General features: G+C 35.4%; 2 protein-coding genes across 3 annotated transcripts; both read left to right on the top strand.

The window, feature by feature from the left end:
• Positions 1-5,047: 5,047 nt before the first annotated feature.
• LOC103854400 (protein NIM1-INTERACTING 2) lies at positions 5,048-6,330 on the top strand. The gene has a single exon (XM_009131334.3). The coding sequence runs from the start codon at positions 5,823-5,825 to the stop codon at positions 6,171-6,173; it is 351 nt and encodes a 116-aa protein (XP_009129582.1). The 5' UTR covers positions 5,048-5,822; the 3' UTR covers positions 6,174-6,330.
• A 117-nt stretch (positions 6,331-6,447) lies between these two features.
• On the top strand, positions 6,448-10,746 carry LOC103854401. Of its 2 annotated transcripts, none has more exons than XM_033283990.1 (2): positions 6,448-6,677; positions 6,750-10,746. In XM_033283990.1, exon 2 carries the CDS (start codon positions 6,915-6,917, stop codon positions 7,377-7,379), a length of 465 nt encoding a protein of 154 aa, XP_033139881.1. In that variant the 5' UTR covers positions 6,448-6,677; positions 6,750-6,914; the 3' UTR covers positions 7,380-10,746. The 2 variants fall into 2 exon arrangements, with proteins under 2 accessions (XP_033139881.1, XP_033139882.1); XM_033283991.1 differs by having other exon boundaries at positions 6,573-6,691.
• Positions 10,747-12,233: the final 1,487 nt, after the last annotated feature.

Below are 12,233 nucleotides of genomic sequence, written 5' to 3'. Positions count from 1 at the left end.
AAGAGGCGATTGGCTGTCTATGGATCTTCAAAATCAAGTACAACGCAGATGGTACAATCGAAAAGCATAAGGCTCGGTTAGTTGTCAACGGTAAAAGTCAAGTTGAGGGTGAGGATTACAAAGAAACATTTGCGCCGGTGGTCAAAATGACAACAGTTCGTGCCCTTTTGAGACTTGTTGCAGCAAAACAATGGGAAGTTTATCAAATGGATGTTCAAAACGCCTTTCTACACGGTGATCTTGAAGAGGAAGTGTATATGAAACTACCTCCAGGTTTCCGACATTCTCATCCTAACAAAGTATGTAAACTGCGCAAGTCGTTGTATGGCTTGAAACAGGCTCCGAGATGTTGGTTCAAGAAGCTTTCTGATGCCTTAATACGGTTTGGTTTCATTCAGTCCTACGAAGATTACTCTCTCTTCTCTTATGAACGCAGTGGTGTGGAGCTTCGAGTCCTTGTTTATGTCGACGACCTGCTCATCTGCGGCAACAATCCACACATGGTGAAGAGGTTCAAAGAATACTTAAGCAAATGTTTTGCAATGAAGGACCTAGGGAAGTTAAAATACTTTCTTGGAATCGAAGTCAGTAGAGGCCCTGAGGGAATTTTTCTGTCACAGCGCAAGTACACGCTGGATATTGTCGCAGATACAGGTTACCTTGGCTCAAAACCAGTGGCTACTCCTCTCGAGCAGGGTCACAACCTTGCAAAGTCTAAGGCTCCTTTGCTCACTGATCCAACTAAATACCGTCGCTTATTGGGTCGCTTGATTTACCTTTTGAATACTCGACCTGAGTTGTGTTATTCTGTTCATTTGCTCTCTCAGTTCATGCAAGCACCTACGGAAGAACACTGGTCTGCTGCGCTTAGAGTGGTTCGTTATTTGAAAGGAGCGCCAGGACAAGGGATACTTCTCTCGTCAAAGGATGATCTCACACTCACTGTCTACTGCGATGCAGACTGGAGTGGATGTCCATTGTCTCGACGATCTTTAAGTGCGTGTGTAGTAATGCTTGGTGGCTCTCCTATTGCGTGGAAAACAAAGAAACAGGACACCGTTGCCATGTCGTCAGCAGAGGCGGAGTATCGGTCGATGGCAGTTGCTTTAAAGGAAACTAAATGGATACGTCGTCTGCTCAAAGAACTTGGTGCAGAACAGAGTGATCCGACGCGCTTCTTTTGTGACAGTAAAGCTGCCATACATATCGCAGCTAATCTCGTTTTCCATGAACGTACTAAGCACTTGGAACGTGACTGTCATTCAGTTAGAGATGCTGTGAAAGCTGGTCTTATTGCCACTCAGCACATTACTTCGGCTTCTCAGATAGCAGACATTTTAACTAAGGCGCTCGGGCGAATACCTTTTCAAAGTATCATGTCCAAGTTGGGTGTTGTTAACCCACACGCTCCAACTTGAGGGGGAGTATTGGGAGTATATGATAGGATATACACGAAAGTGTTGATAAGTCCGTATAGATAGTCAAGATAAGGCTAAATCTTAGAGTGAATCTTATTGTTACGTAGAGATCACGTCGACTCTCATATTGTATAAATACTCAGCCATTGGCTTTCTAATAGAACAACACATATACAGTACATAAATCTACAATATTAGTAAATATTAAGTACAGTTGAAAAATATGTTGGGTTAGTAGTGACTACTAACTAATACACACATCACACCAATAGAGCCTAGTTTACCTTTCTTGATGGAGGCAAAGGAGGCCGACTTCGAACGTGGGATTGTCACATCCCCTCATCTGCTAGTTGCTAAGTTGCTATCATCATGACTTTTCATTCCGATTCACAAGTCTTTTATTCCCATTTTTACTTTGAAATTAAATTAATGAGAATAGTTCACAAATCAACAAATGTTTTCAATTCATACGAGTCCTCATAAAGTCAATGATTGAGGAAATTGAAGGATTTACAAGCCCAAAAGGATTTTTATTCGTAATACGAAATCTCAACTACTAGTTAGTACCCTACTACTCTTACATACTCTTGCATGAAACAAATGTATAGCTTCGCCATACCTATAATTTGAATGTAGAATATTCAAGTCATGTATCCGATATTTAGTTACACACCATTCGATAAGTATATATATCGAATGCATATGTTTTCAGGATATCCTATAAATCTGAAATAGGTTTTATTGGTAGATGATGGACCAACCCGTACCAATTGCGTCGGCATTCAGCCTGGTCCTTCATTAAAAAAAAAAGAGAATTGAAATTAAAGAGAATATGTCATGTTCTTTCGTTTTCATAAAATATAATGTCTTAAGCACCCGTGATTTCTAGCTTTGTTTCTTCTATGTGATCTTCACAGCCTTTTCTCTTATCGTTGGCGAGTGGCGTCTGCCACATTCGTCCAGACTCTAGACTCCCTTCTTTATTTACAAGACCGCCAGTAAAACAAAATAAGACTATTTAATTTGTGACAAGACAACTAAAACAAAAATAAAGGAATGTGAGAAGTAAAATAAAGTTAATACTGAACGCATGCCTGAATGCATGTGACTGCTTACCCTACCTGAAAACAATACAATTGCAGAAAGATAAAAAAAATTTGTTTTTGTTTTTTCATTTCCAAATTAATATACAATGGCCCATGCTAATAATTACTAATCACTACAATGGCCCAAACTTTCCATCGTTTTTTTAAAGAAATGGTTTATTTCTATGGATAGTTGCAAAAGAAAAAAAAACGATGGACTGTACAAGAAAAATGTTCATACAAAGTATTTTGCTAAGGCATACAAGATGTTATTTTCTAAACAAAACGTAAGTATGAGAGATTTGTTCAAAAAAAAAAAAAAACGTAAGTATGAAAGCAAAACGTGATAAGTGTTTAGAAATCTCTGATAGCCGGACCTCATGGTCTGGTGGTAAAGAAACCTCGGTTGAGGTGCCCGCCATCACGAGTTCGAACCCTAATCACATCAGATTTAACATGGTTTCCGTTTGGCCTGCAGGACTTTTCTTGCCAGTTCCGGTTGAATACGGTGGGATAGTCGGATTAAGTGAGAGGTCTGGATACCTAGATTATCAAAAAAAAAAAAAAAAACGTGATAAGTGGACACGTCAGACAAGTAGTGACGGAGCGAGGAAACAGCTTAGCCGCCTACTGTGGTCCCCATTATCAATTTCGGGTTCGCTACAATTGATTCTTCAACGTTTACAGATATTTATACTCCCAATAGAGAGCCCAAATCCAATGTATCGTTAACTAAAAGCCCAATTAGGCCAACTGTTATAACTTATAAGTAGAAAACATGGCAGGTCTTTTTTTTTGTTGAGAGATGCGAGGTCTTTGTTTAATATTTTCTTTTTCCACGATTATTAGGTTTTGATTTTGTTTTTGTTTTCGTTAAAAACCTTAAAATTTTATTGTATTATCAGGTACTTTGAAGTTTTGTTTATTTTCTATATCGTTTTGTTAGTAATCGGGGAGTGTCTTCTAGAATCACGTATTAGTAGACCTAAAATAGTATAGATATCTACATTTTAATATTAACAAAACTCATTGTTTTTAGTAAATCAGTAACATGTTTCAAAAATCAAAACACCAATATCAACTAAAACAAAATTACCACTGGACGTAGTGAACTAATGTTTTAAGCATAAATGTTAGTTTTACCGTGCTTCAATTTTAAAATTTGATATAAATAAAAATTTACGTTATATTTAGGCTAATTACAGCATTTTTAATCCAATCTATAATATTATTTACAGGTAACTCACTCCAATTCATTTTTTTAATCTATATATTTTTTTAAAAAAATAAGAACATTATTCTATTTCTACACTATATCAAAACTATTGTTATTATAAAAATACATTGAAACAAACTCCAGATATATTATAATATTTTCTATCTTCGAGAAAATAGCAACAAACATTAGAAATAGACCATGCAAAAATTAATTTTAAAAGTTCAAAGTCTAAATTTTTTTTGCCTAACAAAAACTATTTTATTATTCAAATTTTGAAAGAGGTTTTCGTAAATAGACCATAATAGAACAACTAATAAATTAAAATTCTCTACAAAAAGATAGTGCCGTTCAAGCTAAAGAGTCTAAAATTTGATTTTGCGCTCATGGAATATGAGTAATCCCGAAATACGGGAAACATATCTGTAAAGTTTATATCTTCTCCAATTCTCCAATTTTGTTGTAAAACTTGGCCAAGCGTGTGGCTCCTTAATCATGTCGATCAAATCCTTGCAGTCCGTTCCAAAACGCTGATATGTCCAATATTGCAGCATACTCTCCATCGTCCATCTTAGTGCTTCTACTTCTGAGTGCAGAGGAGACTCTCGTCGAATATAATTTCGTATCCCCATAAGTTGAACCTTCTCCAAGTTGTCCATCCAAGCCCATCTACACCCGCTAAACTATGATGCAGATGTCCATGATCCGTCTATCATGCATATATTATCCAAGCTTAAGACTTGAGGTTCGTCACTACTATGGTCTTGTGGAGTTGATGGCACCATCTCGGTTACATTCAACCATGTTTGATATTCATTCTCTGCATAGCAAACTAGCTCTAAAGGATTTTGGTCTATTTCCCATAATTTTATTTATCTTTTATGGCTTTTCAAATGTACCCGATTATCCAGAGATAAAGATCACTATCTAAAACTGGCTCAACAATGATGTTTTTCTTCTAAAAGAGAATCTATATTATCATATATACTCGAGACAAGAAAGATATTTGAATTCGTTGGCGTTGAAGATAAGGTCCAAACTTGTAGAGATGATGGGCATTCAAAAATTGCATGAATAACAGATTGTTCTAATTCTCTACATCTTATATAGTAGTTATCGCATCTTATGTTACGTCTTATTAAGGTTTTCGTTACTATCACATGATCCGTTATCAATTGACATATTAGTTTAAATTATTTTTAATTAAAGGAAAACTAAAACAAAATTCAACAGTTTTATTAGATGTGTGATAAGTAAATCATTATTAGTTGTTCATTTAAATATACCAGTGTTCTAAAACGCGTTAAGCGTTCATTACGCGTTAGATGATTGTATAGCACCTAGTCGTATAGGCGAACGCCTATACGGGGTGTATACGGATATATATTTTTACACGAAATATAAGTATATGATTAATTTATATAACTATATAGTATAACATATATAAATAGTTTTAAATTATAAAAATTAAGAGACCAATATCAATTACTAGTGTTTATTTTTTTATTTTTTATTTTTTTGGCACAAAATTACTAGTGCTTATATTATTCGGAAAACCATTGCAATCACGGTGTTTGTTTTGAAACGACAAGTCGAATAAAAAAGCTGTAAATAAATAGTCGCAGGAGTACTTTTTTCCACGTTAACATGATAACAATTCATAAGGTCTTGGTCTTCCTTTTTTCCTTTGTATGTTTTTTTTTCCTTTGTATGTTGTCTCAACGTTCTTGGTCTTTTTTTTTTGTCAACCGTTCTTGGTCTTTCTTAAACAAAAAAAACTATAGACTATTTATAAATAATAAGTCGATACCAAAAATTGCACATGACTTCCTTTATTCTATAAAGCCCCACTCAAACGACAACGTCATGCAGCTAATCCTTTAACGTCGCAATGATGATGTCATCATCGATCCCTATCGTCCATTTCTTCATCTTGAGGTCGACGATATCGACCGTTCAAAGTCTCACACCGACGGCCTATAAAGAAGAGTATCAATGATAATTCTCCCAAAAAGAAAATAAGCTTATTAAGACTTTCACGTCTAAAAGTCTCGTTTCTTGTGATTTAATCAAAAAAAAAAAGTATCGTTTCTTGTGATAAACATGAGCTCGGAGAAGAAACAAGAACGCCGCGAAGAAGATAACGGTGATGGAAACAAAGGGTTGTCAACTAAAATTGTACGTACGGTAACGGAGGAAGAGGTGGATGAGTTTTTCAAGATACTACGTAGAGTACACGTGGCGACACGGACGGGTGCGAAAGTTAACGTCGGTGTCGATGAACGAGGGTTACCGACTAAGAAGAGGAAACGGAGTCAGAGCCTTGGTTTGGTAAACTCATTGCATAGTAACGGCGTTAGAGATGGAGAACTCGATGGAATAACTCAGGTCGGGTTAAGAAATTCGGGTTTGGATCTGAACTGTAAACCGGAACCTGAAACCGTTAGTTTGTAATCCTTCTGCCGAGTTTTACATCTTTCTTCCTATAATTTAATTTCCAATATACCTAAATAATTTTTAACATTTTATAATAGAATAATGTCTCCTAATCAAACCAATACAACAATATTAGTTTGTAGTATAATATATTTACGATTTACGAAGCTTCGTATTAGCTCTTGTTCATGAGCAGTAAATGCTCTGCCAATAGAAGTCTTTGTTTTAATAAAGACAATAAAAGAAGAGAAGTCTCAGTTGGTATGAAAAATGTTACATTGTGGTCCATTCACGCGCTATTAATTATGTGGTATATTATACACTGTTTATATTATTGACGAAATGGATTAGTGAATTGATATGTAACAAAGCGTTTATTAGTATTTCTTTGACTTCATCCTAATTTAAGTTTCTTTATTTTCCACAGATAATGGGCCTTACGAAATAATTGGCCTAATGAGACTCTGGGCGTAGTAGACATGCCTAGTAATAAATCCAGTATATCAGGATCCATAAAATTAGGTAGTTTAACTTAGGTAATTTAATTCTGACAAATCATGTAAGGTGAAACGTGTGTTAATTGGGTTATTATAGGTCTTCTCTGTAGGTGTTTAAACCCGATCAACAGTTTGATGGGCGGGTTGTGTTTCCCTTCTTCCGATTCTACACACAGACATCTCACGCTAATTTCGATATTGCCACTGATTTCTAAATCAACGTACCAGATAAACCGGAAATAAACCATAACCGGTTAAAGCTATGAGCGATTTATTAGCTGAGACACTAACACGGAGTGACTCGGTTGCTAAGAAGCGAGTCAGACACGAGTTGGACGAGCTAGTTCTCGACTCGCCTGGCGTGAAGCGGTTCAGAGACGATTTATTCGATGACTCGGGTCATGACTCAGAGATTCAAGATCTTGACTCGTTGATGAAAAGCTTCGAGGATGAGTTGTCGTCGACCACGACGGGGCAAGGCTCCGGCGACACTCTGGCGGATCTTGGTTACCTTTTTGAAGCTTCCGACGACGAGCTAGGTTTGCCTCCGCCACCATCCCCACCGTCGACGCTTCTTCCTCCGTCGTCTGAAGAAACGGAGAAGACGGCGACGGAGTTGGTACGCGCGTTGTCGGAAGTCGACGTAGCATGTTACGAATATTCCGATGTTTGTTTAGATTCCGGTGACATGTTTTCATGGCGGCCGGAAACTTTACCGGCGGAGTAAACAATAATCCCGAGTGTTTTTGTAAAGCGAAACGGTGGCGTTTGTGGAAAGCGTGTGGCCATATATAGGATCTCTATGTAAAGATTTTTAGGACTAGAGAGATCAAATGGTTAGTGTAGTAAATTGCTTTAGATTAGTTTATAAGAATCCATTTTACTTTGTTCCAGGATCTGTTCTGTTGATCTTGAATCATCTTCTTCCTTTGTTTGTGTTAAAATTAAAGTATTGTCAAGAATTTAAGCCCATATATTTATTAGCATATGAGATTGAGATCAGTTTTTTTTTTTTAATTCATAATTCTCTCTTTTAAATATATATATGTAATTGTGAAGTAGTTAATGGATATATATATTGAACCATAAGAACTAAGAAGGATTCTCATCAATATATAATCGTTATTATGTAGGATATTGCATCTTCGATTGAGACGGGTTGATTCTTCTAGAAGATATCGTTTTAGTCGGTGTGGCTAGGTATGTGTTTGAAGAAGGAAGAATGTAAAGATTTTGCAGAGATGGAACGCTGTGAGATACGGTATACCAAGGAGAGCGTCTGAGAAAGTAGATTTTAAGATTTTGAAATTTGAATTAATGAGTTTTTGTGGGTCTTAGTTTTAATTTCCGTTAGGCCCATATTGAAAACCCATCTAATATGCCGGACCGTTGAGAGTGAAGTTAAATCGCACGGCTGAGAGTCGTGAAAAGGTGATTCGGTTTTGGTGTTTGAATATATAATATCCGTTAGGAGCCGGTTGCAAACGAAGACATACTTCTCGTTTCGTCTCTTTCTATCTCTTCTTACAAACTGGTGAGATTCTTAGATTAGTATGCTTTTTTCGATTTCTCTAATCTCTAGATCGTGAATTTGCTCTTGTTCGTTCTCATCTTGTTTAGAGTTCGCGTTAAACTAATGCGATCGTGCTATCTTGTTTTGCAATTTTGTGAGTTAGGTTGAACGATTACTTTAATTTAAAGGTTGATGCGAATATATATATTGGTGAATCAATATTCAAAGAGAGATTTTCGGTGGTTTGAGTTCTAAGTTTGTTCTTCTAGTTGTTTGCAACCGTAAAAGTAATAATGTCTCTCACTTTAGCCTCTCTATATTTTTTGTTTCTGTTCTTCAGTGTGTTTGTGTGGAAAAGCCATATCAACTGAAGATAAGTTTGAATCTGTGAGCCGAACAGCTGAAGCAACAAAACAGATAAGCTCTCTTTACTTCCTCTTTTTTTTTTGGTTTTCTTGATTGAACAACAAAATTCGCCTTTTAATAAGATTTTCAAAGGTTTTTATCCAATCTAAGAGATGAGCTTTTTTTTTGCTTAGGGTTTTAACAAAACAGAGAAGCTTTGTTTTTGTTTTTCATCAAACCCCAAAAAGGAGCATAGGCAGACACTAATCTAATAGTGTGCTGACAGATTCTTATTTGGAAACATTGTCTGGTTTTCTGAAGCCTAGACCCATAGAAATGTTTGAATAATGGCCCCAACAACTATTGGTTGGTGGTAGTGCATGTCTAATAGATGGAAAGTGTCCGGCTGATGGTTTGTCCGGTTGGTGGTAATGCATGTCTAAAACATGGGGACATTGTCCAGTTGATGCTAGTGAGAAAGAGACTGTGATGGTACCCACGGCTTACATTAACAACAACAACGGCTTAAGAAAAGTCTTTAGACAGAGACTGTGATGGTACCCACGGGTTGATACTATGTAATGTTGGATGGATGGATCAAATGTCCTGTGGCTTTCAAAATAGTCTTTAGACAAAAAGACTATGAAACGTTGGATGCCCAACAAGTCAACAACTTACCAAAAGAAAGTCTTTAGACACAAAAAGAGTATGAATATTGGATGGATTAAACGACAAACAATACATCATAAAGACTATGAATGTTTGGATGGATAAAACAACAAAAACAAAGACTATGAGTTACCCACGGCTTATAGAGGCTTTAAACAAAGGATCTTGACTTCTATGAATAGTCTTTAGACAATATCTACCCACGGCTTATGAAAAGTTTTTAGACATAGACGTACTTGTTTGTGAAAAGTCTTTAGACAAAAGACTGAGTTGAAAGCAGCTTATAAAGAGTCTCTAGAAAATTTATACCCACGGGTTATGAATTTTTTTTAGACAGAGAGTTTGAGTTGATTGTTACACACGGATTGTGAGAAGTCTTTAGAACTCTTGAGTTAAAAACAGCTTTACAAAGAGTCTTGAGACAATACTACTACTACCCACGGTATTACAGAAGGGTTTTAGACAAAGACTGAACTAAACTTAGGACAATACTACTATTACCCACGGTTTATAAAAGGTCTTTAAGATAGAAACTCTGAACCCTTTTGATTACTAAGTTTATTGGATGTGAAAACGACTTAACGGTGGATGAAAAAAACGACCACTGGTTTAAAGAGGTCTTAGGAAAACCTATTTTACTTGCTGGAAGGAAAAAAACTACCTGCGGCTTTAAAAAGTCTTAAACAAAGACTATGTTTGTTTGAGTTGTTGTACGGTGAACACGACCAACAACTTAAAAAAGAGACTTTGAACCAGAAACCATATCTTTACAGTAACCACAAGGCTTCAAAGAATGACCAATGGCTGAAAAGAGTTTAAGACAAATAAATATGAAACAAAAACAGACTCCGTAATTCACCATAAGCCTCGACAAAAAGTAATTTAACAAAGACTACATGTCAGTGTTTAGCTTGTTGGATGGAAAACGGCCAACGGCAGCTTGGGGACATTGTCACAAGAAGTGCATGTCTAAGCTAGGATGGAAATTATGACATACTTTACTCACCCACGGCTAACAACAAACGGCTTAATAAAAGTCTTTTGACAAAGACTATGATTGTACCCACGGCTTGCTATAAAGTCTTCAGACAAAGACTATGAAACGTTGGTTGGATGGATCAAATGTCCCGTGGCTTGCAAAATTCTTTAGACAAAAAAAACAAGGAAACGTTAGATGGATCAAGCGACCCACGAGTTACAAAAAAAAATCTTTAGACACACAAAGACTATAAATGTTTGGATGGATAAACGAAAAAACGGTACACCATAAGTCTTTATACGGAGGCTATGAGTTACCCACGGCTTATGAAGGCTTTAGATACCCACGGCTTATAGAAAGTTTTTTAAACAAAGACTTTGAGTTTCTTGCTACACACTTCTTCTGGAAAAAATTTCTTGAAAACTTCTGATGAAGAGTCTTTAGCCAATATCTACCACGGCTTATGAAGAGTCTTAGACAATAGAACTACTACCCACATACTTATGAAGTGTTTTTAGACAATAATACTTCCAACGGCTTATGAAAAGTCTTTAGAAAAGACTGAATCTTGACAATTCTACCACCTACGGCTTTATAAAGGGTTCTTAGAAAAAGACTCAACGGCTTAAAACATAGACTATGAATCAAAACTCGCTGGACAGAGACGGAACAAATGCTGAAAAGAGTTAATACGAATCAAAAACAGATTCCTTACTTCACCACAACCCTTGACAAAGTATTTAGACACAAACTATATGTCGGTGTTTAGCTTGTTGGATGGAAAACGACCAACGGCTTAAACCAAGTCCTAAAACAGAGTGTATGAACCACACATTGAGTTGGGTTTTTGACTTGTTGGTTGGGAAAACTCACCAATGACTTAAGACAGAGACCATGAACCAAGTCTTAAGGCTTATAAAAGGTTCTCAGGTACATAAACCTAAGACTATGAACGGAATAGAAAGAGTATGAAATTGAAAACAGATATCATAAAGTCTTTAAAAATATTTAACTAGTTGAATAGAAATTAACGTTCAAAGACATAAAGAAAGTCTTAAGAAAAAAGACTATGAATATAACGTATCGCTCACTTTCCACTCGCAACGTGAAGTAAAAGACTAATGAACTCTGTTTTTCTCAGGTATGCATGTGCTTCAGAAGGTGCTCATTTCAAGTGTAGCAGATTTCTTTGTAATTATACTTTCTGAATTTCTCAGGTATGTATGTGTTTTCAAAATTGTTTGTAGTTTAGTTGAAGAAAATCACATGATGTAAGTGAAGTCTAGTTTCAATTGTTTAGGTATGTGCTTGCTTGTTCATTATCTCGTGGACGCCAAGGCTTTGTTCAGGTATATGATTTTATTGACTCTTTCTCTTGTGAAAATTTACAAAGTAGTTAAGTGATATATACGTAAGCTAAAGAAACTGGAAATGTTTTTTCTAAAGTTGACTTCTTGACATTTCGTTCATTGGTCTAGCATCCGTGAGATTCTAGAAATTGATTGCTAGCATTACTTCATATTGTCAGAATACAATATCAACTGTATTCATTCGTTAATTTATTTGACATATTGTCAGTATACAATATCAATTTTCATTTTATTTTGAAATAAACAATTTTATGAATAATTTGATATTAAAAAAACATAATTAAGATGATGATTTGTCATAATATAATTGGTGGTTAAAATCATGTGTTAGATTTCTATATTTATAATTTTTTGAAAGTATTGGATTTTAAAATAATTAATATTTTTATTACTTATTTTATGTTAAATTCGAATATCATTATAGATAATAAGTTAATTTATATAAATAATGTTTTTACTTTTGTTAATTTACCATATTTGATACTTATTTATATTTTTTGAAATAAATATTTGTTTTGGAAATTTTGATATTTTGGAAATTGTAAATTAAGATGATGACTTGTCTTAATACGATTGGAGGTTTTAAATCCTACGTGGACGCCTTCAATGGTATAGCCTTAACTTTTATATAGTATAGATTTGCTTTTTCTCCGTGACTGTGAAATTTTTATGTTTAGATTATGTATTGCACTCTAATTTTTTCTT

Source organism: Brassica rapa, chromosome A02 (assembly GCF_000309985.2).
Source record: "Brassica rapa cultivar Chiifu-401-42 chromosome A02, CAAS_Brap_v3.01, whole genome shotgun sequence".
Taxonomy (NCBI): Eukaryota; Viridiplantae; Streptophyta; class Magnoliopsida; order Brassicales; family Brassicaceae; genus Brassica; species Brassica rapa.
The sequence above is the reverse complement of the archived record's forward strand: the minus strand, read 5'-3'. Positions and strand labels throughout refer to the sequence as shown.